The sequence below is a fragment of the Elgaria multicarinata genome, chromosome 6 (assembly GCF_023053635.1).
Source record: "Elgaria multicarinata webbii isolate HBS135686 ecotype San Diego chromosome 6, rElgMul1.1.pri, whole genome shotgun sequence".
Lineage (NCBI taxonomy): Eukaryota > Metazoa > Chordata > Lepidosauria > Squamata > Anguidae > Elgaria > Elgaria multicarinata.
Genome location: NC_086176.1, coordinates 11,414,888 through 11,442,093, shown reverse-complemented (window position 1 = coordinate 11,442,093; position 27,206 = coordinate 11,414,888). Strand labels below are relative to the sequence as shown.

At 44.2% G+C, this 27,206-nt stretch overlaps 1 protein-coding gene across 1 annotated transcript in view; it reads left to right on the top strand.

Moving 5' to 3' along the window:
- TNKS (tankyrase) overlaps positions 1-27,206 on the top strand; it is a 110,286-nt gene extending 83,080 nt beyond the window's left edge. Inside the window, exons 16-27 of the mRNA XM_063128440.1 lie at positions 165-384; positions 568-677; positions 1,857-2,045; positions 4,617-4,854; positions 5,845-5,927; positions 9,459-9,579; positions 10,394-10,491; positions 11,092-11,166; positions 13,137-13,242; positions 16,352-16,538; positions 17,450-17,606; positions 26,476-27,206. Coding sequence (XP_062984510.1) covers positions 165-384; positions 568-677; positions 1,857-2,045; positions 4,617-4,854; positions 5,845-5,927; positions 9,459-9,579; positions 10,394-10,491; positions 11,092-11,166; positions 13,137-13,242; positions 16,352-16,538; positions 17,450-17,606; positions 26,476-26,562 — 1,671 coding nt within the window. The 3' untranslated portion in view covers positions 26,563-27,206. The remainder of the gene's footprint in view (positions 1-164; positions 385-567; positions 678-1,856; positions 2,046-4,616; positions 4,855-5,844; positions 5,928-9,458; positions 9,580-10,393; positions 10,492-11,091; positions 11,167-13,136; positions 13,243-16,351; positions 16,539-17,449; positions 17,607-26,475) is intronic.

Below are 27,206 nucleotides of genomic sequence, written 5' to 3'. Positions count from 1 at the left end.
TTTACTCTGTGTAAAGTGCCATGTATGTTGATGGTGCTAAAAAAATATTAAAACATAAACAGCCTCTACTATTCTGCTTTGGAGGCCTGGAGTGAGCAGAAGAGAGAACCTCAGCTAGCCTGCATTTAATTTCCTCTAGTAAACAATAGACCTGTTGTTTGCAGCATGGAGCAGATCCAACTAAAAAGAACAGAGATGGCAACACACCTCTAGACTTAGTGAAAGAGGGAGACACGGATATACAGGATCTTCTACGAGGTGATGCTGCCCTGCTGGATGCCGCCAAAAAGGGCTGCCTGGCACGAGTTCAGAAACTGTGCTCTCCAGAAAACATAAATTGTCGAGATACCCAAGGACGAAACTCCACCCCGCTACATCTTGCTGGTAAGTGGGTTGTCAGGATTTCTGCATCACACAGTCATATAATTTATTCACCGCAAATTGCTTTAGAAACAGTCCAAGCTATCTAAAGCATCATAAAATGAATTCAGCAGGAATCAAGAGATTATGAAAAATGCAGGTGATTTTCTTAAACTGCTGAGTTTTCTGTTGTTTTTCTTCATATAGCTGGTTACAATAATTTGGAAGTTGCTGAATATCTTCTAGAGCATGGCGCTGATGTCAATGCTCAAGACAAAGGAGGATTAATTCCGCTACATAATGCAGCATCCTATGGGGTAAGCATTATTTATTAATGTATGTATTTTTCAAGACTTGTATCCTACCTTCCTATAGAATAGAAAAACCAGTGCAGCTTACAACAGCAAGCATAAAACAATACAGAATAATACAGAATAATAAAAAATAACAATAAATCATCAATTCATACAACTCAAACAACAAAGAAGGCTGCATAAAATCATCTTAAGAGCACTAATCTGCAAAAGTTTGCCGAAGTAGGTAACTTTTAATTACTGCAGTTTTCCTTGTAAGTTGGAGTGCTGTCAAATGGAAAACCTAAAATGGTTTTTCCAGGATTGTCCACTAAAATAGGATGAATAGACCATTTACCAACTGTGAACTCTTCACTGCATGCGTGTAACCATTTGGTAAGCTAGTGACTCTAACACACTTTTGCAGCTAATCAGAAATCTGGAAAGGAAGGGAAAGGTAAGATTCTTGTCACTACTTGCCAAAACAATACAGATGACTATTTTTTAAAGGGCTGACATGAAACACCATGTTAAGTTACCATACTGTAAATAACCATCTGCATTCTCCTGTGGACTGTAGTGAAACCCAGGACCAAGGACTAATCTTCACCAAGCAGGATATAGTGGTATGAAAGTGGCATATAAAAAGCAGGAGCCACACCAAGCAGGATATAGTGCTATGAAAGCGGAATATGGTCTGTGTCAATGGGCCCCAACAGTTGTGCATGCACTTCAATACCGCTATAAAGCAGTCGTGTGGCTCCTGCCTTTTATGTACTGCTTTCATACCGCTTTCATAGTGCAATATCCTGCTTGGTGTAGATTAGGCCCAAGTTGCTCAAATGTCGGTGAGGGGTTCCAAGACTTCTCCACACCCTTTCTAAATTGCAATCTATAAGCCAGCCCTTTTCAATTTCTACATAGAAAGATGGAATCAGACAAGTACATGCACTCACAGGCTGTTGAAAAACTGCAGGGCCCCCCAATCTGGAGTTGTAGTGAACTTTGCGTGAACTGGCTAATATAGTCCTGCTTTGTGCACGTATATGTACAGATTAATTCATTGCTAGAACTGAATACATCCGTCCACGTGTGGAAGTTCTAAATGCATAACGGATAGTTTGTGAATGGTTGCTTCTGTGCTTCCTGTATTGGGAACTTTTGCTATCATATTCTCTCTCTTTTTTAAAATTTCCCCCCCAGCATGTGGATATAGCAGCTTTGCTGATTAAGTACAATACCTGTGTAAATGCTACAGATAAATGGGCATTTACACCATTGCATGAAGCAGCACAAAAAGGAAGGACTCAGCTCTGCGCTCTTCTTCTGGCTCATGGAGCAGACCCAACAATGAAGAACCAAGAAGGCCAAACGCCTTTGGATCTGGCTACAGTAAGTTTCCTTTTGAAAAGTAGCAGCAATTATTTCCATATTCCAGTTCCCTAACTAGCGTGATGCCACATTTGTTTACTGAGCCACATGCATATCCTGACCTTGTTCCAAAGAACTTAGGATGGCATATGTAAATCTGTAGCGGTACATGCATTGTACTGGACAGCCATCTGTCAGGGATGCTTTCGGGTGGATTCCTGCATTGAGCAGGGGGTTGGACTCGATGGCCTTGTAGGCCCCTTCCAACTCTACTATTCTATGATTCTATGAGTAGAATTGATAAGAATTTGTTGTATCTGGTAGGTGTGACTAGTTCTGTATGTATGTGATGTGAGATAACGATGAATAATGGAATATATTCTTGGAAACGGAGGGAGGCTACCATGAATGGGTCGGTCAAGTGCTGGAAGCAGCATGTAGCTTAAATGAGCAGGGATACCTTCGTCTGGGTATTACTGGTATCAGTGGCAGACCTGGTTACATTTTTATTTATTTACTAGCAAAAAAGCCTGTCATACGACAGGTGTATTTATTTTGTTAGCACGTCTTTGAATGCAATATTTTTGGTATACACTTCTTTAAAATTTTGAACCAACTTCCCCTGTTCTTTCCCATCCTTCTATCAAATTTACTCTCATGAGACAAAACTATTTCTTTCTTCGGAACTTGGAACTTCCATAGAAGGCCGCAGTTCCGAGAAACATCACTAGATGGCGCCAGAGGGCAAAAACTATTTCTTGGAACTTCCCTAGAAGGACACAGTTCTGAGGAATGTCCCTAGATGGCGCCAGAGGGCAAAAACTATAACTGGCTTGGAGGAGCAGTCTGGGCTTTTATATATATAGATTTATTTAAGTGTTTTTATGCTGCCATTCAGCCAAAAAAGGCTCTCACGGTGGCTTATGAAAATATTTCTTGACAGTCCCTGCCCACAGGCTTACAATCTAAAAGACATGACACAAAAGGAAAAGGGGTTGGGAGGGAGGAGGAGGGGGGAAAGAAAAGCAAATTCAGGCACTACATTCTTAGTTTCAAAGTTTGACAGTTGGCAGCAGGAGGGAGGGGGCTCTCAGCTAGAACTGGACCCAGGCACGATGGAGAGGTGCCTGGCTGCTGCTTCCTCCCCCACTGGTGGCCTCTCCAAAGACAGTTGGTAGCAGGAGGGAGGGGGCTCTCAGCTGGAACTGGACCCAGGAACGATGGAGAGGTGCCTGGCTGCTGCTTCCTCCCCCACTGGTGGCCTCTGCATTGAGAAAAATGGGAATGGTGGCATATGTAAATCTGTAGCGACCAGGCCCGAAACGAAGAGTGCAGTAATTGGCATTTATGAGGGTTATAAAAGGCCAAGGTTTGATCAGTTTGGGAGACAGATCCTGGGAAAACAAGAAACACGCCATTCGTGCTTAGGCTGGCTTCACCCACCATGCCTTCCATTTAGGTAAATATGAACATTTGTTATTGACTGTTAGATTCGGAGGAACCTAGGTTTTACTATGTTAGCAATATGCTTGCTACTATCTTCATTGTACTTTTAATGATTATAACTTGTGTGTATTTAAGAATGTTTGTGATCTGCCTCATCTTAGCTAAAGCTTGTTATTCCCTTAGACTGCTTAAGCAATAAAAATGTATTCTTTGATATCATATTTGTGCTACCTGGCTTGAAAGACATTTCAGGGACCACTACCCATACAGTAATTCTTGAAGCCCAAAACACTTGGTAAAGATTTGCAATCTTATCGCTTAGTGGGGTCTGTCCTGCAAAGCTCTTGCATTCTCTCTTGATCTGGTGAATCTCAGATACACCCGTTCAAGTTTGGGAAATAAGCTTGTTGGATGGAGCGAGAAGTGGTTACTTGTCTCAGTTACGATTATTATTATTATTATTATTTATTGCATTTATATACCGTGTCATAGCTGAAGGTCTCTGGACGGTTTACAAAGTGTGTGACTCCTCCAATATCACTCACTGAGTTTCAAACCTAGATCTCACCAGTCCAAATTAATTGCACCGCATTTGACTGTCATATCTATCTTCTTCGGCATCAAGGTCAAGGCAGAACTATGGAGTCTCTTTATTACCCTGTACAAATTGTGAACCCCATCACTTCATCCTGGCAAATTCATGATGCCAGTCTAATGTGCCTTTGGCTGCTACTTAATTATTGCTTCTCTCCTTAATTTGAGTTTGATCTTGTTACTTGAACTTTATCTTCAACTTTAAAAACCAAATATTTGTATCTGGAATGTGGACGTAACTTAAGCACGTTTTTCTTCTCGAAAGACTTGCTGATAGAGAAACATTTGGGAACATGTGAATTCACATATTGCAAGATTTTTAGACCAAATAAATGCCTTTTTAGACTTTTTTTAGTATCTCCAAAAAAGTGAACACGTCTCAATTTCTTGTCAAAGGCTGGTGTCCCAAGCTTTCACAAGCAAATACCAGTTTAAAGAACAATCTCATTTTTAAAATTAGAGTCAAAATGATTTCTTTAAGGTATGCCTTCAATAGACAATTACTGCTTTTAATTTTTAAAAAAGGTATTTTCTTCATATTCTTGTTTTCAGGCTGACGATATCCGAGCCCTGCTGATTGATGCAATGCCCCCAGAGGCCTTGCCAACTTGCTTTAAACCTCAAGCTACTGTAGTTAGTGCCTCTATAATTTCACCAGCATCAACTCCATCCTGCCTGTCTGCTGCCAGCAGCATAGATAACCTTGCAGGACCTCTGGCAGAAATTGCAGTGGGAGGAACATCCAATGCTGGGGATGGAGCAGCAGGAACAGAGAGGAAAGAAGGAGAAGGTAATTCTGCTGATTGTGCGAAGACACCGAGACTGCTAATCTAGACACAGTTATTGGGCAGGAGACCCCCTGAATACATAGTGGGGGCTTGACTTCTGAGCAAACGATGCATAGGATTGCTCCTTATGTACTGTATTCTCTCACGTTAACCTTAAAGGTGTGTTTGGTCATGTCCTTTAAGTAGGGTGACCATATGGAAAAGGAGGACAGGGCTCCTGTATCTTTAACAGTTTGAAAGTTAAAGGTGCAGGAGCTATGCTAGAGTGACCAGATTTAAAAGAGGGCAGGGCACCTGCAGCTTTAACTGTTGTGATGAAGAGGGAATTTCACCAGGTTCTCCATATATATAAATGACACCTGCTGAAATTCCCTTTTCTATGCAACTGTTAAAGATACAGGAGCCCAGTCCTCCTTTTCATAGGGTCACCCTACTATAAGTCGTGGATCAAGTGTAACATTTGCAACATTTGAAGGAGTTACATATTCCAAGGATTTACTGGAAACAACTTCCCTTTCAAATCGCTATTCTTCTTGCATTTTTATTAGCGATCAGTTCCTGATTTTGGATTTTAAAATAATGAAAGGCATATGTGTCTGCTCCTTGTCATCTGAATAAGAAATTTGATTTGGTATAAGGTGTATAGGGAAATGTAGCCAAAGCCTTAAAAATATTTTACAGTGATCTTTGCTTTGAAGAGTAATACATTCGTAAATGCATAATCATCATCTGGGCACAGCTTGTTGTGTCGTCTGAACCCGGGCGGCATGGCTTGTTGAAGAGGGAAACAACCCTCCGATAAGTGTACCACCAAGCAGTGATTATGGAAATCGTGCCCCACATGCGACACTGTTTAAATAAGCCACGGTGGCTTATTTTGATCAGGCAAATCAGATCAGAGTGTTACAGATTGAAATTGAAATTTGATAATTGTTTAGTATGTGCTGGATGCATCCTGTGAAGAATATAATGATACGTGTCTCTTATTATAGTTGTTGGTCTTGACATGAACATCAGCCAGTTCCTGAAAAGTCTGGGTCTGGAACATCTTCGGGATATCTTTGAAACAGAACAGGTAGGACTGGAAAAACTTTGGGGTATCTTTGAGGCAGGACAGGTAAGACCACTTCAGTTCAGTGTTGCATTTCTCTATGTATTTCAGTCTTATGCATAGGCCGGGATCTGAGAACCATGCAGCTAGTTTTCTGTGTCTGGGAGGTCTTTGGGCTTTAGCTAAGCAGCAACCTCATATACTGTGTGACAAATTGTTTTCCAGACTGAGACAGCAATTAAAAGCAGATGGTAATAAGGTATGGGGGTCTGCTTTCCAAGGAAATTAAATGAGGAAGAGCTAAATGAGCAGGTCTTTGGATCCCAGCCATTGGATTCAATCCAGATAGGTACTCAGTGGATGTCTGCTTCCATTGGAGGATGGAGTGGAGTAGTGATTTTCACCAATTTCTCCTTCCCTCTGCAGCCCCTTACGCCCCCTAAAAGAACTGCCCTGACCACTTTTTCAAATGGGGATCCCTTCCGATAGCAGAAGAACAAGTATCGGTCCAGCCCATTATATTTTGCTGACATTGTTGGAGTTTAAACACTCTTTCAATCTTTAATACAGGATGAGAGATTCTATGGTAGGAACAATAATCTGCTCTGACTTTTTGCTCCCTACCATTTCTGTTATTCTGGCACAGAGAAACTTGCCTAACTTAGTCATAGAATCATAGAATTGTGGAGCTGGAAGGGACCAAAGGATTATCTTGTCCAACCTTCTGCAATATCCAGGAAAACCAATTCAGCCATCCATGAGAGGTGGCTGTCCAGCCTCTTCTTAAAAACCTCCAGAGATGGAGAACCCACAACCGTAGGTAGACCGTTCCACTGTTGTACAGGTCTTACTGTCAGGAAGTTTCCCCTTATATTTAATCGGAATCCAGGTAGCTGTAACGTCTAACCATTATTTCGGGTCCTAATTACTATGCCATTGGAAAATAGTTCTTGACCATCTTCCCTGTGGCATCCTTTTATGTACCTGAACACTGCTAACATGTCTTCCCTCAGTCTTCTTTTCTGCAGACTGAACATCCCAAGTTCCTTCAACCTGTCTTCATAGGGCATGTCCTCAAGTCCCTGTATCATCTTTGTTACCCTCCTATGAACCTGTTCTAACCTGTTGATGTCCTTCTGGAGATGTGATGCCCAGAATTGTGCACAGTACTCCATGTGTGGTCTCACTAGAGTAGAGAGAACTAAGGACGTCACATGTCTGAGATACAATGCTTCTTCTAATGCAGCCCAGAACTACGTTAGCCCTTCTTGTGGTTATCTGGCACTGCTGACTCATTTCAGATTGCTGTCAACAAGCACACCCAAATCATTCTCCGACGTAGTGCTTCCAAACCATGAATCCCCCATCTTGTATGTGTACCCTACGTTTTTCCTCCCTAAATGTAATACCTTGCACTTCTCCCTGTTAAAGGACATCTTGTTCCTCTCAGCCCAGTCTTCCAACCTGTCCAGATCAGATTGCAGTCTCATTCTGTCAACATGGGTGTTGCAAATTTGATAAAAAGCCCATCAATCCCATCATTCAAGACATTAATAAAAATGTTGAATAATACTGGCCCCAAGACAGAACCCTGTGATAACTTTTGTTTTAGTCCTGACTTAAAAACAAAAACGAATCACTCTTAAATTAAAACAAAACCAAAAACCATGTGACATCTAATTTGAACGTCCAGTGTTTCTTCCAGCCATTGATTTAGTGCAGAGAACTATAACTAGAATTTAACGAACTAATTCTGATGCCCAATTCTGCAGTCCACAATTACTCACTAAGCCAGGGACATGAAACTCAAATTGATTGGAGAGATAGAGAGCCAAACTCCAGGAGATACCCACAGGCTCATCCGTAATTTTTCACCCCATCCTCTGAAATGTCAACTCAATCAGAATTCAACATGCAACCATCCATTCCTTTTCAGTTAAGACACTAAAATCCGAAAAATTACATCTTTTCCCCCCCTGCAGCCCTGTCCTTCAAGTATTGTTTTCTTAAACATATTTATTTATTTATTTATTTATTTATTTATTTATTTATTTGTTACATATTTATACGGCCCAATAGCCTAGGCTCTCTGGGCAGTTTAACAACTAAAACCATCATACGGCAATCCAGATTAAAACTTAAAACTTCAAAAATCACATAAAACCAGAATAAGTTACCGTCCAGGGAAGGCTTGTCTAAAAAGATACATTTTTAGGAGGCGTTTAAAAGATGTTACATTTTCCGCCTCCTGAACCGCAAGAGGGAGGGTTTTCCAGAGGGTGGGGGCCACTACAGAGAAGGCCCGCTGCTGAAATTCTTCATGACGGTATGATTATAGAAAACTGTAGATACATGCATGCATTTGCCTTGGATGTGACCTTGGGACACATTCCTTCCTCACACGAATTGGCTATCAACGCATCCATGCTAGCCTGAAGTTTGGGCAGAGTGTGGGAGACTGCATTAGGGAATCTAAAAAGGCCTTACAAGGACTGGATACCTAATGTTTGAGAGCCCTTTATTAAATCTAAAACCTCTTTTGGAATAAGTGGTACAAATTAGGAAATTGCAGAATTTAGATTTATTTGTAGTTGGACTTATCACTGTCTGTGCTAAAACAACAGTCTCTTGTTGCAGCTTAAAGACTAACAAATGTATTATGGCATAAGCTTTCATGGACTGCACTCCACAGAACAGTGAATCTGATTCATCTATGTTGCAGAGCTTCAGGGGCATTCTTGAATGGCAGCTCATGTTTCTGACCAGCATCTTACTATTTGCATGTAATATTTGGCTTATCTTGGGCTCACTTTTCTGGCTGTTTGTCCACACATCTTTTCAGAAAATGAGTTGGATAAATTCCTGGAGGCGAAGGCTATCAATGGCTACTAGCCTTGATGGTAGTGTGCTATCTCCAGTATTCAAGTCAGTAAGCCTGTGTGCACCAGTTGCTGGGGAACATGGGTGGGAGGGTGCTGTTGCACCACGTCCTGCTTTGTTCATCGCTGGCCGATGGCTGGTTGGCCACTGTGTGAACAGAGTGCTGGACTAGATGGACCCTTGGTCTGATCCAGCATCAGGGCTGTTCTTATGTTCTTAAAATTTTAAAGGGCCCTCCGAATTCTAAAATTTAAAAATGAAACAACAAATTATTGTCTATATTGATTCCTTCTGCTTTCTCCTATAATCTTTGATGCTGAAATGTGGTTTCTTACCAGCTTGTTTTAGAAAGGCAAATTTCATCAATACAGTAATTAAATGGCAGGGTTAATACTTCTATAGGATAAAAAAAAAAAAGAACCGGTCACTTCTGAAGGACAGTAGTGTAATGGCGGCATGTTGCTATCAATTTACACAGTATTTAAGAAAAAAGACAGGTTAGCCCAGAGGAGCTAACAGTCTAAATGTTGACAGTGTGGGGAGACAAGGACGGCAGAGAAGGAATGCATCAAACTACCTATTAATTTATTTAAAGCATCTGTATGCCGTCTTACCAAGGCTCAAGGTGGCTAATGTAACATACCTACTTATTTCTGTTGTGTCTGTGCTATTCAGATTACCTTGGATGTGCTGGCGGACATGGGGCATGAAGAGCTGAAAGAAATTGGCATCAATGCCTACGGGCATCGTCATAAGTTAATAAAAGGCGTAGAGAGACTTCTAGGCGGGCAGCAAGGTGAGTCTGTTAATGCATCCTGCCTTGAAAATCAACCTGAGTTTCAGCTACAAAGTGAGAGCCGCCTCTTTATATTTACGGAAATCTTTCGGGAAGGGCCTCAGGGAACGTGATGACAGGTGAAACGTTAGCAGGCTTTGAAAAATGTATTTGGTTTACTTCATTTTGATAGCCTTCCTTCTCCACCTGCGAACCTCAGGCTGCAGCGCAGTAGTTTCTCCTGAAGGGCTTGAAGGCAATAAAGAAGAACAAGAACATTAAAAACATATTTTATAAACTAAAATGGAGCAAGACAGTTTTATCGGTGCACCTACAGTCATTTCCCCTAATTTACCTCCCCTAAACACTCCTGCCCCCATGTGGGAGTTCCACATGCCACCAGTCCTTTCCAATTAACATAACCCACCCCAAATTTGGGAAGATTTTCCTGTGCTATCAAACCTCACCCCAAGGAGCCACAATTTCTGAGACAGACCCAGCTCTGGCTATGGGGGTGGTATATAAGTGTAATAAATAAATATTAACCATGATTAGGGAGTCTGTATATTATCTGCACTGATATTGGCTCTGAAGCTACCTGTGGACAAAAAAATAATAATTGAGAGACTTAGAATATAAATTACTAGTAGAATAGAAATCATGTTGCAATTAAGAAGTTTTAAGTCTCTCCTGCTTTGATCTGCTCTTGAACACTGCAGTTATTTAATACTTACGACTGGCAATAGTCTATCAAAACAGAGGTGTGCGATTTATTCTGCTCTTTTTATGTGTGTGCATGCAGATGTAATTTCTTGAGTATTTTCTCTTTTTTCAGGCACCAATCCTTATTTGACTTTTCACTGTGTCAGCCAGGGAACTATTCTTATAGACCTTGCTCCTGATGATAAAGAGCATCAATCTGTGGAAGAAGAGGTAAATATTATATATATATATATGTATGTATCTATGAAAAGACACTTGGGACTGACTCAGGTGGATCAGAATTGTTAGAATATTTCCACACCAGATAAAAAGCTGAAATCCACCTTGTTTACCAGATTGCTAGATACGGTGACTAGTAATCTAGTTTACAAATTACCAGAATCTACTGAAAATGACCGTATTAAACTCCGTTAAAACGTAGGACATGAAGTTATTTCCTAAGGGACCCAAGTACACCAGCACAGGCAAGCCAAGCCACACATGAGATAGAATATTGTAGGGTAGGAGTGTTTGCCCCTTCATACACTTAAATCAGCCTTGGATTGGAGGAAATCCCATTGACAGAGGGGACCATATCTATGCTCGTAGTACAAATGAAAGATACCCTAGGCTTAAGTTGATTTCTATCTTGTAAATTTGCACGGTTATGTATTTTATGTTTTGGCTTAGAACTACGTTGAATGCTTCTAGATCCTTCAGTTGTGCCTAAACGCCAGACCCACCGGACAGACCCAAATTAAGATGCTTGCAATGTTTCTGAAGTTTCACATTCTGGCTATCTGATTCTATTCCATTTGTCTTGTTTTATAGATGCAGAGTACCATCAGGGAACACAGAGACGGTGGTAATGCTGGGGGGATCTTCAACAGGTATAACGTCATCAGGGTGAGTTTCAAAGATGGTATAAGTCTAGTTATAAAACAGTTGCCAAATTTTGCTGGTTTCTTTGGCCACTCCCACTTGCTGCTGGAGCCAAGCAGGAACGACTGGGCAGTGTGTGGGAGCTGTAAGTGATAAGCCAGGATTCTCTAGAACCCTGGTTTATTGTTGTATCCGAATGGAGTTTAGTCTTGTTGTGGGGTGATGGAAGATAAGAGGGGGGAGGTGTACTAGTCGGTCGGTTAGTGTAGCCCAGTGGTTCCCAAACTTTTTCAGGTCACCGCTGCCCCCTTGGTTCCACAAACTCCTGCCCAGTTCCCCCTACCCTACCCTATAAAAATCATTATTCAGAATAGTGGTTTTCAACAACCCACTAAGGAAGATAATAACAATAAAATTCAAAACAGTAACAATTAATTGAATATTTATTCAAAATCCAATTACATTTTTTTAGTTTATTCAATTAAACATAATTGATGAACTTGACCCAGTGGTACCATCTTTTCAAAGTCTGATAGTCATTTAGCAAGAATATTAGATATCACATTTAGTAACTAGGGCAGAATACCTCACTATTCTGTAACTTCTTAATGTGATGGATGGGCTTGATGAAGTGATACCCGTTTCCCAATGTCTGGTTTAAAGTCACTTAACATGAGTCTTAAATCACCACGTTTAGTAATCTGGAGTCAGATTCTTTGCTTGGAGAGAAGTTAGGCAGACCACACTAAAACCACATCCCACCAAATATGATGTTGGAAATGCAACCAGGAGCTCCTGAACCACTCTCCATAGTGCAGGATAGCGATCCGAAATGTCCTTCTGTAACCAAAACTCCTGGTACAGAAAAGACCACCTCGAGCGCCCCCCTGCCTCTTAACGCCCCCCTATGCAATCCCACCGCACCCAAGGGGGCAGTACCGCCCACTTTGGGAACCACTGGTGTAGCCATTTATTCTCAAGGCTAGGATACTTCTAGTTCAGGAGCTTCATAATAATAATACTAAGCACCCAGTGCTCCTTCTGACCTGTGTCAGTTGTGAATTGTGGCACTTCACAATTGGAAAAAGACAGTTTAATAGTGCTCATCCGCCAGCTCCAGAAGAGTGCTTTTTGCATCTGCCCCTACCAGCCTTGCAAGGGCAGAGAACTGGAAGAGCAGCCCAGTGGCCCTCCGTTTTTCCTGTTTAGAAAGAACACCGCAGCAGCCTGTCGGGTCCAGCAATGATTGTTGCCCTGCGCCTCTCGTCCCAAGGGGCAGACGTGTTTTGTTCTAGGCAAGCAGGCGAATGGATTCATTTCATCTCTTGGGTTCTATTTGTGTAGTAGCTAATCTGCTAGCATTTCTCCTTTGGATAAATGTATGATTTAGAAAATAAGGGTATAGAAAAGGATAAACATTTTGCAACGAGGCAGTATTCTTTGGTTTGGATCCAGTGTTACGTGAGCAGACTTCCTCTGGTGCAATGAGTCTTCCCATACTTTCCTCCCCTAGGCGTGCCCCAATCTGCTCCAGATGGTCGCCCAACCTTCCAGGGGGGGTGCATAGGGGAGGGGAAATCCATTCCACCAGTGGGTTCCATTCTGTCAGTGAATGACCAGTGTCGGATCCACTCTTGTGTGGATTTTTTAAATTTATTATAAGCTCACTTAAGCATTTAAATCCATTGCTTTCACAGTTCACAATATAGATGTGGCTACTTCGGACTGTTTATTTACGCATGAATAGACCCTGAGACATGTCGTCAACGTTGTTTGTAAGGTACATCTTGGAGGTTTAGCAACAGGAGGCAAAGTTACCAAAAATAAGAAGAGCAAACCCTAAAGCATTGCTTGGACTGTGCCTGGCGTAGTAGTAAAACGATGTATAGATTCATTACAGCAAAACCTTGTACGCTTTAAAAACACAGCTTACATGGAAATGTCCTCTTAAGAGTGTGCTGATTCTGTGTTTCAGTGAGTGCTTTCTTTTATAGATTCAAAAGGTTGTAAATAAGAAGCTGAGGGAGAGATTCTGTCATAGACAGAAAGAAGTCTCAGAAGAAAACCACAACCATCACAACGAGCGCATGCTGTTTCACGGTAAGTAGGGGGGCCCTCTTTGAATTTGTGCCTAGTATGCCACGTGCGTTTTTAAAATATCCCTGCATTGTATTTGGATTTGGGGCTAGATTCAGAGTGGCTTATGGCATCTGCCTGTTGTGAGTGTGTGTGTGTGAGAGAGAGAGAGAGAGAGAGAGTTTTGATGCCCCTTCCCCCACTGCAGACCCTTTATTTATTTATTTATTTATTTATTTATTTATTTATTTATTTATTTAAAACATTTCTATCCCGCCCTATATCATTAAGATCTCAGAGCAGTGTACAGGTAAAAACATACAGTATAAAACAATAAATTATATCCCGCTTTCTGTCCAATGCTGGGCCTCAAGGCGGCATTACAAAATTTAAATCATTCATTTAAAACCTTTAAATGCAGATATACAAAAGTTAACACTATATTAAACATATTCCAATATTAAAACATTTAAACATTTAAAATGACAATTTTAAAAGTCCTTGGCACAGACGGAGGTCGTGATCGTTCCCCAAAGGCCTGCCGAAGCAAAGAAGTCTTTGCCTGCCTCCTAAAGCCCATCAGGGAGGGAGCCAGCCTGGCTTCCCCGGGAAGAGAGTTCCAGAGCACTGGAGCAGCCACCGAGAAGGCCCTCTCCCATGTTCCCACCAGGCGTGCCTGTGATGGTGGTGGGACTGAAAGAAGGGCTTCCCCTGAAGATCTTAAAGCACGGTTAGGCTCATAAGGGAGAATATGGTCTTTCATTTAACCTGGACCCAAGCCGTATAGGGTTCCCGATGGACCACTGCCACTCCACCTCCCTGCCCCCCAGGCCTTGCCTGCTGCTGGACAGAGAACCCTGGTGGGCAGAGCTGAGAGAGATGAACTCCCCCAGCTTCATCCACCAGGTCTCTGTGATACAGGCCAGGCCGGCACACTCATCCAGGATCAAGTCCTGGACAGCCGTTGTTTTCCCATTCACTGACCTGGCGTTCACCAGCAGGAATTTCAACCCGGGAGGCTCTGTTGCCACCAGGGCCAACCAGGTTATTTGAATTGGGGGGAAAATTTGCGAACAACCAACACCCTGTTGTTGCACCCTCTCTTATTACAGTGCAACTGTCTCCCACCTCTGGATATCCCTTTCAACAGTCTGTGCTGTTCCAGAGGGTGCAGAAGGAGTTGTTGTTGTTGTTGTTGTTGTTGTTGTTGTTGTTATTTATTTATTTATTTATTTATTTATTTGTATCTCACCTTTTACCCAATACTGGGCCTCAAGGCAGCCTTACAAAATTTAAAACATATGCATTTTAAAACCTATGAAAAGAAATATACAAAACTTTTTTAAAAATTAAATATATTACGATATTAAAACATTAAACATTTAAAATGCACAACAATTTTGCAAGTGCTTAACATAGACGGAGGCCCAGATTATTTGCCAGAGGCCTGCTGGAACAAAGAAGCTTTTGCCTGCTTCCGAAAGCCCATCAAGGAGGGAGCCAGCCTAGCTTCCCCGGGAAGAGAGTTCCAGAGCACTGGAGCAGCCACCGAGAAGGCCCTCTCCCATGTTCCCACCAAGCGCGCCTATGAAGATGGTGGGACTGAAAGAAGGGCTTCTCCAGAAGATCTCAAAGCACGGACAGGCTCATAAGGGAGAATACGATCTTTCAGATAACCTGGATCCGAGCCATATAGAGTTGCAGCTGGAAAAAGCAGTGGAAAAGCCATACTATGCCAGCAGCCTTCCATTCATCCCACTTCAGATCCAACCCTTTGTTTACATTTATTGCAGTGGTTCTTTGCCTCCCAGCCTCAGTCTCGTTGAATGAGAACATACGGTGGACATCACTCTGGAGCCCCAAGGAAAGGATTTGTTCACAGATAGGAGAAAGAGCATGCCAAAAGCTCTTGGAGAGCGGTCTAGCTAATGTTACTCAGCAGTGGCCATAGTATAAGTGGACATTCCCACGCACGTTGAAAAGCCTCAGGAGTGCATGGTAGCCTCTGGAAGAGTACAGAGATTTTCCATATGCCTCTGGCAGCCCCTGTCACTGAAAGGGATTGGTTGCCCATGTAGTCTGAATGAGTATCGTTCCACTGTGCAAGTGATGACAGCGCAGAAAATACGTCCCGTCCAGGGCTGGTGCTACCATAGAGGCCACTCAGGCGGCTGCCTAGAGCGCCAAGCTAAGAGGGATGCTGGGCGCAGCACAGCACTCACGCGCGTTGGCTGTGAGCTGGCCCGGCCCGAGGATTCAGCCGGGCCTGGGCGGGCGAGATGGCGCCCCATGGCAACCAAGCGAAGCCAGGGACGCTGGGGTGGGGGTGGGGTGGCTCCACGTTCGGACTTCCGGAATGTGCCCGGAAGAGAGAGAGAGAGAGAGAATGTATGGGTGAATGGGTTGCATGAGGTCTTTGAGAGAACGCATGTGTTCATGTGTGTGTTTGTTTGGAGTGAGTGATGCTGAGTGTGTGTGTGCGCGTGTGTGTGAGTTGGGGGGATGATTTGGAGGTGATATTCCTATTAAATAATGCATTTTAGACCCATAGACGGTCCTTTCCAATTTTTTTGCTATAATTGGCATGATGTATTTCTTGCGCTTTAAAATAAATTTAGCAGTTTCAAGTTTTGTGCTTCTTATTTTTTCCAGGAAACATCTGTTCTTAAAAATCAAAGTTGGCATTTTTAGGGGGGTGGGGGGGGGTGAAAGTAGTTCACCTTGCCTAGGGCGCAAAATAGTCTGGCCCTGGCCCTGGTCCCGTCTTCTGTAAGGAACTCTTTCCAATGCTAACAGCTTGTCAGCAAACACACTGAATACAAATTCTGGCTGTATGTGGCATTGCTGCCTAACCCCTGAGAATGACTTACAAGGCTAGCCTGCTTCGTCTTTCTATGTATTCAAACTAATTTAGGGTGGGGATTATGACCTTTTCCTTAGATATATGGAAATCATATATCCATGTACTAGAAAACCTGTTAAATCTCCAAAACTACCTCACTTACTTCGGCTTGCTTTGCTTTCATGTGACTGAATTTGGATAAATTCATTTGGACGCAAGTATCAGTTGCTGCGGGAAGCACAGTTTTCATACCACGTGCCAAAGTGACGGGGTTTTTTGCTTCTGTTCTAGGGTCCCCTTTTATTAATGCCATTATTCACAAAGGCTTTGATGAAAGGCACGCATACATTGGAGGCATGTTTGGCGCTGGGATTTACTTTGCGGAAAATTCCTCTAAAAGCAACCAGTACGTCTATGGAATTGGTGGAGGCACAGGCTGTCCCACGCACAAAGACAGGTCCTGCTACGTCTGCCACAGGTGAGTTTCTGGTGGGCTGAATTGCCTCATGGGCCAGACATAATGTTAAGGGCAAACGAGAGTAAAAGCAGTGGCCGAGGGTCAAGGTAAAAACAGGAGGAAATGCAGCAAACCTTGTCGCTTCTCTGAGTTGGAGGCATGCAAATGCCAGACTGTTTCTAATACGTTAGAATCTATTTAGTTCAGTTTACGTTTAATTTGTTTTGGGATGTTTTGTGTAGTGTTATGAAAATTCTATTTATTGGATACAAAATTTACTTAATTTATCCTTAGATATTACTGAGTGTTTTTGCTTTTGTTGTTGAATAGCTGAAATAATTGACAGTGTATAATGAATATGTTGTATGGCAGTGTATTGTATATTTTTTGTTGTTGAAATAAATAAAGCATTAAAACCTGGGGGGTGGGGGGAAGGATTGCAGAGTCACACAAGAGAGCCGTCTGCAGTCAGATTCTGACGCCATGCAGGGCGGTTTCTACTGAGCCATTAATGACAAGCGTTGGGCTTCATTGCCCCTTGACTTTTAGACCGGTATGCAAGTAGCCAGTCCTTGACAGCAGGCCTTGCTTTTGAATAAGATCTGTTGTTTAGCCATGCATGCTTCCACAAGACACTGGTCTGGTTTCTCCCTCTCTTGAACAATCATTGATCCTTTCACAGGGAAAGGATGAATTTTCTCACTGCAGTAAAAATGTAGGTAAATTAACCTGACCCAGGACAAGATCTGAAAAAAAATATACTTGCATATTTGTTCTAAAGAGATAATGATTGACTAAAAAATAAAAAGCTTTTGGATTTCAAAATTAACAGCTTCCAAAAGTTTCAGACCCCTGTTCACTACACGCGCTTAATATTTCGCTGCAAGTGATATTACTTCGTTCTCTTTTGTTTTCCTCCCACCTTCTTTTAGACAAATGCTTTTTTGTCGTGTGACATTGGGGAAATCCTTCTTGCAGTTCAGCACCATGAAAATGGCCCACGCCCCTCCTGGGCATCACTCTGTAATTGGCAGGCCAAGCGTAAATGGACTCGCATATGCAGAGTACGTCATCTACAGAGGAGAACAGGTATGCTAATTAACCGTACTGACTAATTGGTGTACACTGGCTTTGCCCCACCTGAGTCAGTTAGGGCCGCTTCATGCTTTACACAGGAAAACCACTCGCTGCACGTACCACTAGTATGGCACAAGTATTTCCACAGCACATTTATAGGGTAGATTTTTCTTTTCTTGACTGGGCCAGGATGTATATTTTCATTTCATTTATTATATTTCTATACTGCCCTTAGCTGAAGCTCTCTGGGTGATTAAAAACCACTAAAAATATATTATACAAAGTGCAAAGCCATTTACATAAAAACGTATAAACAGACAGCACACACAGACATATCAAAACACAATCAACCAAACACAATCCAGGGCCTGATTAAAAACTCATTATATGCTGCCAAATCCTAACAGAGGATGGCAACCTGGCACCAAAAAGATAACAACGTTGGAGCCAGGCAGGCCTCTTTGGGGAGATAATTCCATAACAGGAGACACCACCAAGAAGGCCTCTCCCACCTAGCCTCCCTTGGAGGAGGCAGCTGGAGAAGGCCCTACATGCTGAAAACTTATTGTATGGGTCGGCTTATGCCAGGAGAGACACTTTTATCAGGTATTGTGGTCCCAGGCCAGGTAAGGCTTTATAAGTCAAAAACAGCACCTTGAATCGGAAACATGCAGGCCGCTAGTGCAAGAGGGCCAGAATCAGTGCTACATGTTTGGAGCTTCTTATCTCTATTATCAATCCAGGTTCAGGATTTGGCCCAAACTGCAGCTTCTGAACTGTCTTCAAAGGCAGCCCCACATCGAGGGCCCTGCAGTAATCTAACTTAGAGGGATATGGATGTTTAGAAACGTACGAGTTTCTTCCATGCTTTACAAACCAAATATGCTTGCTATATGTTTCTACCACACATGTGTGAAGTGTGGAGTGACCAGCAAGTCTCTGTTATGTGTTAAGCCTTGACACTGCCTGGTTCCCTAAAGCTTCTTGAAAGGAAAGGAACCTCTCGGGCAAGCACTGAGTCATTACTGACTCTTGGAGGGATGCCAGCTTTCGCTGACGTTTTCTTGGCAGGCCTTATAGCGGGGTGGTTTGCCATTGCCTTCCCCGGCTGTCATTACCTTTCCCTCAGCTAGCTGGGTACTCATTTTACCGACCTCGGGAGGATGGAAGGCTGAGTCGACCCGAGCCGGCTGCCTGAAACCAGCTTCTGCTGGGATCGAACTCAGGCCGTGGGGAGAGTTTTGGCTGCAGAAACTGCTGCTTTACCGCTCTAAAAGTGCAACCAAAGCAGCTTTTGTGTGTCACTGGAACATTTGACTGTGGTAAAAGTAAAAAAAAATACTTCTGATGAAGCCAGCATCCATTTACTTGCTTTGAGCATGGTCACGAGTGTCCTGCATGCTACTTTGTATCCTGACCTACAATCTTTTAGACATCAGTGTCAGATAGCCCATCATAGCAGAGCAATTTACTCTCTTCCAATGAAAACGGGGGAACAGAGAGCCATTCTAGATCTAAAGAGGCCTAAATGGGTTCCTAGTAATGAAGCATTTCAGGGTGGAGGTATTCAGAGAGACTTCCTGATTTCTCTAGAACTTCCTGAACCCTGTTGCGCCTGTCTATCGCGAAACTCCATCCAGAGGAACTTACTCGGGTTTGCATACAGCAGGAAGCGTTATCTCCGCAGCGCTTTGCCCTTCAGGCTCCTCGCTAAGAGGGATCGTCTTTCACACGGCTCAATTTTCTGTCCGATCCCAGCCTTTCCCAGCCAGTTAGCAGGCTGGATGCTGAGTGACAGGTGTTGAAGCCTGGGACTTTGAGAAGCAGTCCTGGAGTAGCCAACATTGACACAACTGGTGCATTTTGTTAAACGAACAACATGGAAAGTTTTTTTTGCTCAGGGTCAGCAGCATCTTTTGGAGGCCATAAAGCTTTACCTTTTTGGATTATGATCTTTGAGAGTCACTGTGGGTGTTTGGGAAATGAACAGGGGAGACTCAGCAATAAAGTCTGCTGGGTGGCTTTGGGCCAGTCACACACTCTCAGCGTAATATTTCTTCGCTGGGCCAACCTCACAGGGCTGCTGTAAGATTAAAGTTGGGCAAGTCTCATGTACTGCCGCTCTTCTACTGGCTCTGAAACATTGGTTGCGGGGCGGGGAAAGGTTCTTCTTCGTGGTCTCTATGCATCACACATATGGGCTTTGCGCCTGCGCAGAGACCAGACCGGAACCTTCTCTAGCTGAGTGGAACGTTTTTGGCGGGAACCCCTCCCCCACGCTACCGCGCATGTCCATGGGGTTCCCGCCCTTACCTCAGTTCTTCGTCGTCCGCCGTTGTGCCTAGACCGAAAAACTTTACCTCTAGCGTTTTCTCTGTTGATCTGTTTAAAATACTTTTCTAGCTTACCTTTTCTTCAGCTTTCTTCTTTTTCGTCCTTTTTCTCTCTTTATCTATATAAAAAAAAAAAAGATTTTTGTAGTTAGATTTCTCCTCAGCGACTTCGGTCGTGTGAGGCCTTTATGGCAATCAAAGCACCATTTAGAAAGTGCGTCAGGTGCGGAGCTAAGCTCCCTCCGTCTGACGGCCATTCTTTGTGCATTATCTGTTTGGGAGAGGGACATGTGGTAGAGACCTGCCACCATTGTATGTCTTTTACCAAACAAACCAGAAAACACCGAGCAGACCGACTCCGCTCCGTACTTTGGGAGAAGGCTCTCAAGGCCACAGAGGCCCCTTCGATGGAAAGAACGGCGGTTCATAAGTCTGTTGCCCGTAAAACGGCAGTTACAAAGACTGTTGCGGAGAAACCGTCAGACCATAGCACTGAAGTGCAGACCAGAGCAAATAGGGCTGAGATACCCCTCACGCCTGGTCGGTCTTTATCGAGTTCTATGGCTAAGACAATCCCTAAAACAGCCAGAACTCTGATATCTTCTTCTGAGCCGGAGAAGAAAAAGAAGAAGAAGAAAAAGAGGGATGTGGAGAAATCCACCGTACCGTCACCTCGACATCGGGAATCGGCCAAGAGCCATTCCACGTCTCCTGCCGTACCGACCACTTCGATACCGAGGTCACCTTCGGTACCAAGATCTATGTCAGTACCGACGGCCACGGTACCGACATGTCCTCCAAGTTTATCAGAGGGTGAAATTCGGGATTCAGTGTCGGTAACGTCCGCTCGGCAACCTATGAGGCCGCAAGAACTCGTACAGCCTTCCCCGAGACGGACCTCAAGAACAGATTGGGACAGAGCATCGCAGTACTCTGATTCCCAGCCTAGATATTATGACTGGGAAAGATACCGTCCTCAACAATATTTTCAAGGAGATCAAGGTTACTACCAGCAGGAAGGTTATTATGCACAACCTCCTCCAACAACAAGAGTCTGCCAGTTGCCTCTGCCTTCTCCATCCGCTCAGTTAATGTCGACGGTATCGACGCCTCGACACCGTGCACAGCAAGCAATACCATCTGCTGCATCCGCTACTGTGCTGCCGCAAGACGAACAACATGGTCTGCAAGTGGTGACGTTATCATCACCAGAGGATAGCTATCCTTCTGATTCTGAATCTCAACATTCAGTTGCCCCAGCTGCTCCTTCACCAGACGATGCAATCGAAGATGCCGATCCATCCTCGCCTTCGGACGATATGGTACGTTTTTCGGACCATATGCTTAGGATGTCCAAAGCATTGGGACTTGACATACAGGAAACAGATGAATCGGTAGTCGACCCAATCTATGATGTGTTTCAGTCGACAACGAACCAACGTTTGGCCATTCCTGTTCCTCAAGCCTTGAAACAAACGGCTCAACTGTCATGGAAAACCCCTGCAGTGACACAGGCAACATCAAAGAGATTGGAGACACTCTATAAAGTTAAGGAAGAGGATGCACAATTTTTGCTTCAGCATCCTAAACCGAATTCAATTGTAGTGGAATCGGCACAGGGACAGTCACAAAAGACTCATTCTGCACCTGTCGACAGAGAGGGGAGGAAATTGGACCAAACTGGCAGGAGAGTTTACTCGTCCTCATCTTTGGGCATCAGAGCATCGGCGTACGAGGCAACTATGGCGAGATATCAGATTTTCCTTTGGGAAAAGATGGGTTCTCTATGCGAACATCTTCCGGAGGATAAGAAGGAGCTCGCGAGAGTATTTCAGAATGAAGCGACAGCCATAGCAAGGCAGCAATTGTCTACCGCTCGACACCAGGTGGATTGCCACTCAAAGTCGATGATGGGGGCCATTTCTTTGAGGAGGCACGCTTGGCTCAGATCAGCCAATCTTACTCAAGAGACGAAATGGAGGATAGAGAGCATGCCATTCGATGGCGAAGGTCTATTTAATACAAAGACCGACGAGACGCTGGACTCTATCTACAAGGCGAGAACAACAGCCAAAAAGATGGGGTTTACTGCTCCTCCTCCACAGACTCAATACCGACAGAAAAGATGGATAAGACCTCCTCCACAACAACAACGGCCCCAATACCAGCAACCAAGGCAGCAGCAGCAACAACTTCAAAGGAAACGGCCTTATCAGAGCCGTTTCCAACAGGAAAAACGTCAGCCCGACTTCTCTAAGAAGCAGCGGGTTTGACTCCTCGGCTCCAGATCCACCCCCTTTTGCGAACCGCCTAGCACCCCATTACCATCAATGGGAGTCAATAACATCAGACTCCTGGGTGCTCACTATCATCAACTCGGGCTATGCCATCGAGCTCGATGCCCTTCCTCCTTTTTCCAGCGTGAAAGTAACGACTCCATCCCCTCCTCTGCTACTCGAGGTACAGACCTTGCTATCGAAAGGAGCCATCTCTCCCGTACCTACAGAGGAAATCAACCAAGGTTTTTTCTCCCGTTACTTCACGGTCCCGAAGAAAGATGGAGGTCTTCGACCGATCATGGACTTAAGACAACTGAACAAGTTCATCACCCCGAAGAAGTTCCGTATGACAACGGTTACTTCAATTTTGCAGCTTCTACAAAAAGGAGTTTGGTTCGCAGTGGTGGATCTGAAGGATGCGTACTTCCATATCTCCATCAGGAAGTCGCATCAAGCTTACCTGCGGTTTTCGATCGGTGCATCCCAGTACCAGTTCACCGTTCTTCCGTTCGGGTTGGCCACGGCACCGAGAGTCTTCACGAAGGTCATGGCGGTGGTATGCGCCCACCTAAGGCAGAAAGGCATTTATGTTTATCCGTACCTGGACGATTGGCTTCTCGTAGCGGACAGCAGTGAGGCGCTCCAGTCGGATATACTAACCACCCTCAACCTGTTGGACTCGTTGGGGCTGTGGGTCAACCACGAAAAGTCCATTTTGACTCCACAGCAGAGATTGGACTTCATAGGGGTAACCCTATCCTCTCGAGACGGGAGAGCATACTTACCTTCAACCAGGGCAAACACCTTGCAGCAGTTAGCCATCGACATCGAGAGCCGGCGGAAAGTATCGGCTTGGACAGTCCAGAGACTATTAGGCCTGATGGCAGCCACTACGGCAGTCATCAGGTTTGCAAGACTCAGAATGAGGGTATTGCAGGCCTGGTTTTTAAGAACTTTCGATCTCAGGCTCAATGCTCGACGAACTTACCTTTCGTTACCGAAGCAAGTCAGGGCATCGCTGAAATGGTGGTTCTCGATGTCGACTCTTCTCGAAGGCGTTCCATTCCAACAACAGGCGCCTTCGGTAACGATCACGACGGATGCATCCTTAGAAGGATGGGGAGCCCATTGCAGCTCCTTAACCTCTCAGGGTCGTTGGTCTCGATCACAGAGGGAGCATCACATCAACCATCTCGAACTCCTGGCAGTAGAAAATGCAGTAAAAGCATTTGCACAGATGATCGAGGGCAAGAATGTCTTGATCGCGACAGACAATACTACTGTAGTGGCATACATCAACAGGCAGGGTGGAACAAGATCACACCCCCTGAACCGTTCTGCACTCAGGATATGGAACTGGTGCATAAAGAGAAGGACTTACCTGACTGCGATCCATGTAGCCGGCAAGGAAAACGTCATTGCGGACTCTCTCAGCAGATCCTTCCATGTCGACCACGAGTGGGAGCTCGACGTCGAAGTGCGGGAAAGCCTTTTTCGGTACTGGGGCCGCCCTGTTGTCGATGTCTTCGCTACCGAGGACAACGCAGTCTGCGCCAAGTTTTGCAGCAGGGCAGGAAAAGGAAAGCGCTCTCTAGGAGACGCTTTCACCAGGACTTGGAGAGGAAATCTCCTGTACATGTTTCCTCCCTTTCCACTTTTGACAAGAGTGATAGCCAAGATCCAGATGGACAACTCCGATTGCATCCTGATCACGCCGTGGTGGCCTCGACAGACGTGGTTCTCCCACGCTCTTCGGTTATCGAGAGGGGATTACATCAGGCTCCCGTCGACACCGAAGCTACTGTCTCGACACCAGGGCAGGGTTCGACACGCAGATCTGTCGACCCTCAAGATGACTGCATGGAGGATAACAACCACTCCTCCTCTGCAACTAGAACTTTGACTGTGGATCACATTATATTGGCAGCACTAAAGCCTTCCACTAGGAAAACTTATGCAGCAAAGTGGCAAAGATTTCGGAACTTTGCTTCAGTACAAGATCAAACACCAGAATCTTGCCACTTACCCTTCATCCTTAATTATTTATTGACACTTTTCCAGCAGGGACTTAAGCTCGCATCCATCAGGGTTCACCTTGCTGCGATTACATCTTTTCACCGGGGTGTGGATGGTTTTACACCTTTTACCCATCCAACAACCAAGAAATTTCTGAAAGGTCTGAAGAACACGATACCGACTGTGAAGACTATCGTGCCGCCTTGGAGCCTGTCAGTTGTGCTGCAAGCATTGACACGCAAGCCCTTCGAGCCCATGGCTTCGACAGACCTTAGGCTGCTTACTTTAAAGACTGTCTTTTTAGTAGCCATCACATCGGCAAGACGTGCAAGTGAGCTTAAAGCTCTTAGGATAGATGTCCCGTATACTATTTTTCATAAGGACAAGGTTGTGCTACGCACGGACCCAGCCTTCCTACCTAAGGTAGTGTCAACTTTTCATCTGTCCCAGCACATTACTTTGCCTGCTTTCTTTCCTAATCCATCTACACCTCTTGAGTCTTCCTTGCATACTCTCGATGTAAGAAGGGCTCTTGCTTTTTATAAAGACAGGACAGAGACATTTAGAGGAACAAAGCAACTGTTTATTTGTTATGGTGAGCCTTCTAAGGGACTCCCTGTCTCCTGCCAACGACTGTCACGCTGGATAGTGGAGACAATAGAATTGGCCTACTCTATTGCTAAATTAGAGTTAGTGAAACCTGTAACAGCTCATTCCACCAGAGCTGTTTCAACGTCGGTGGCTTTCACCAGAGGTGTTCCACTGACTGAAGTCTGTAGAGCCGCAACGTGGTCCACTCCATCCACGTTTGTCAAGCACTACAGTTTGGACACCCGTGCGAGGCAGGACTGCTCATTTGGGAGGACAGTGCTTTCAGAGATCTTCAGATGATGCACCAACCCACCTCCAAAGGTATGTCAGCTTGCTACTCGCCCATATGTGTGATGCATAGAGACCACGAAGAAGAAATGCAGGTTGCTTACCTGTAACTGTAGTTCTTCGAGTGGTCATCTATGCATTCACACAACCCACCCACCATCCCCACTTGGTGGTGTGAGACTTACAAATGACACTGTTTTATTGTGGAATGTACTTTATTTTATTTACTCTCATGTTTATGGGGGCACAACGTCGGACTCCTGTAAACTGAGGTAAGGGCGGGAACCCCATGGACATGCGCGGTAGCGTGGGGGAGGGGTTCCCGCCAAAAACGTTCCACTCAGCTAGAGAAGGTTCCGGTCTGGTCTCTGCGCAGGCGCAAAGCCCATATGTGTGAATGCATAGATGACCACTCGAAGAACTACAGTTACAGGTAAGCAACCTGCATTTCTGTAAAAAAAGACTCCAAGCTACATGTGGGAAGGGACAGTAGCCACCAACATGGTGGAGGCTTTAGAAAACCAACCTCTAAAACCTAACTTTTGGTATGGTATGGTTCTTTTGGTATCCCATTCTCTGGTGCCTGTTCTTTCTCTTTAGTAGAAAACGGTAGTTTAGTAGAAACACTCTCTTTCAGACGGTAGCCAGAAAGAGAGTGTGGTGTAGTGGCTAAAGTGTTGGACTGGGAGTTGGGAGATCTGGGTTCTAGTCCCCACTTAGCCAGGGAAACCCACTGGATGACTTTGAGCCAGTCACAGACTCTCAGCTCAACCCACCTCACAGGGTGGTTGTTGTGAGGATAACATGGAGAGGAGGAGGATTACGTACGCTGCCTTGGGTCCCTTGGAGGGAAAACCGCCCAGAGAGCCCTGGCTTCGGGAGCGGTATAGACGTGTAATAAATAAATAAATAAATAATAAATAAATAAATAAATAAAAGGGCGGGATTTAAATGCAGTAATACATACTCCACCTGTGCCATTTACAACAAGCTCTCACTGTACCACTCAACAGCAGGGGGGGAAATGAACGGCTGCTGCTGGAGTTACTGGAAATGAGCCTGTCCCACACACAGGATACAGTGTTGGGAAGGGTGGCCAATACCGTCTGCGCAAGGCTATATTGAAACCGTATGCTAGAAAAGAACAAAAGCACGCGTAGCATCTTGATTCTGGCCGGGCAGAGCGGGGAGGAGATAGAAGGAGGGAAATAATGTAGAAGTGGGCTGAAAGGCATTTCCTTTCTTCTTTTTGAAGTGCCTCATCATAATATGCCACAAGAGAGCTTCAGCTATTGGGCGGTATAGAAATGTCATAAATCAATTCCTTTATGTGGCATAACTTCCTTTAATTTGGATTTCTTTGCTTCTTTTTAGGCTTATCCCGAGTATCTGATTACATACCAAATTGTAAAGCCAGACACCCCCTCACAGACAGCAACGCCTGCAGAGCAGAAGACCTAGTAAACCCCGGTTCGCCGAAGCAAATTTCCCAAGTTAAATAACTTATGGACTGGATGGATGACATTAGTTTCGAAGCATCAACATTGTATGAAATTCTTGTCACTCGGAAACTCCGCTGTATGTGTTTTATAAAGCATTGCTCTATAAACAAATATGAGTAATTGATACGTACTCAATTACTACTATTCCTTTTGAGGAAATGTTTACAAAGGTTTGCCTTCTAACAACATATCTCAGGCTCATTTTCCCTGCAGTTGCCATGTGTGTAAACGACATCATTGCTTCAATCTGGGTGTTTGGGAACATTATTTAACAAGCAGAGCTATGCCGGGACCATTTTTTATTTTATTTTTTACCAAAAAAAATTTTTTATTTCTGATGCCACTGCTCTGGTTTCATGATATGCATAGCTTGCGTGTGATCCCGTGCCGCCTTCTCAACATTCAGAGTTGATTTTATTTTTTAAAGTCCTTCGTTGGCTATTTATTTTACTTTTTTCTTGCAAGACAAAAAATGAGCCAGGCCCTTCTTGAAGATGTTTGCACAAAGTCAAGTTGACTAAAATCAATTAACAATGCAATAGGAATTTCTTATCCGAGAAGGTGTTCGAGATCGAGTTGTTTGGTCTGGGATTTCCTCCCTCC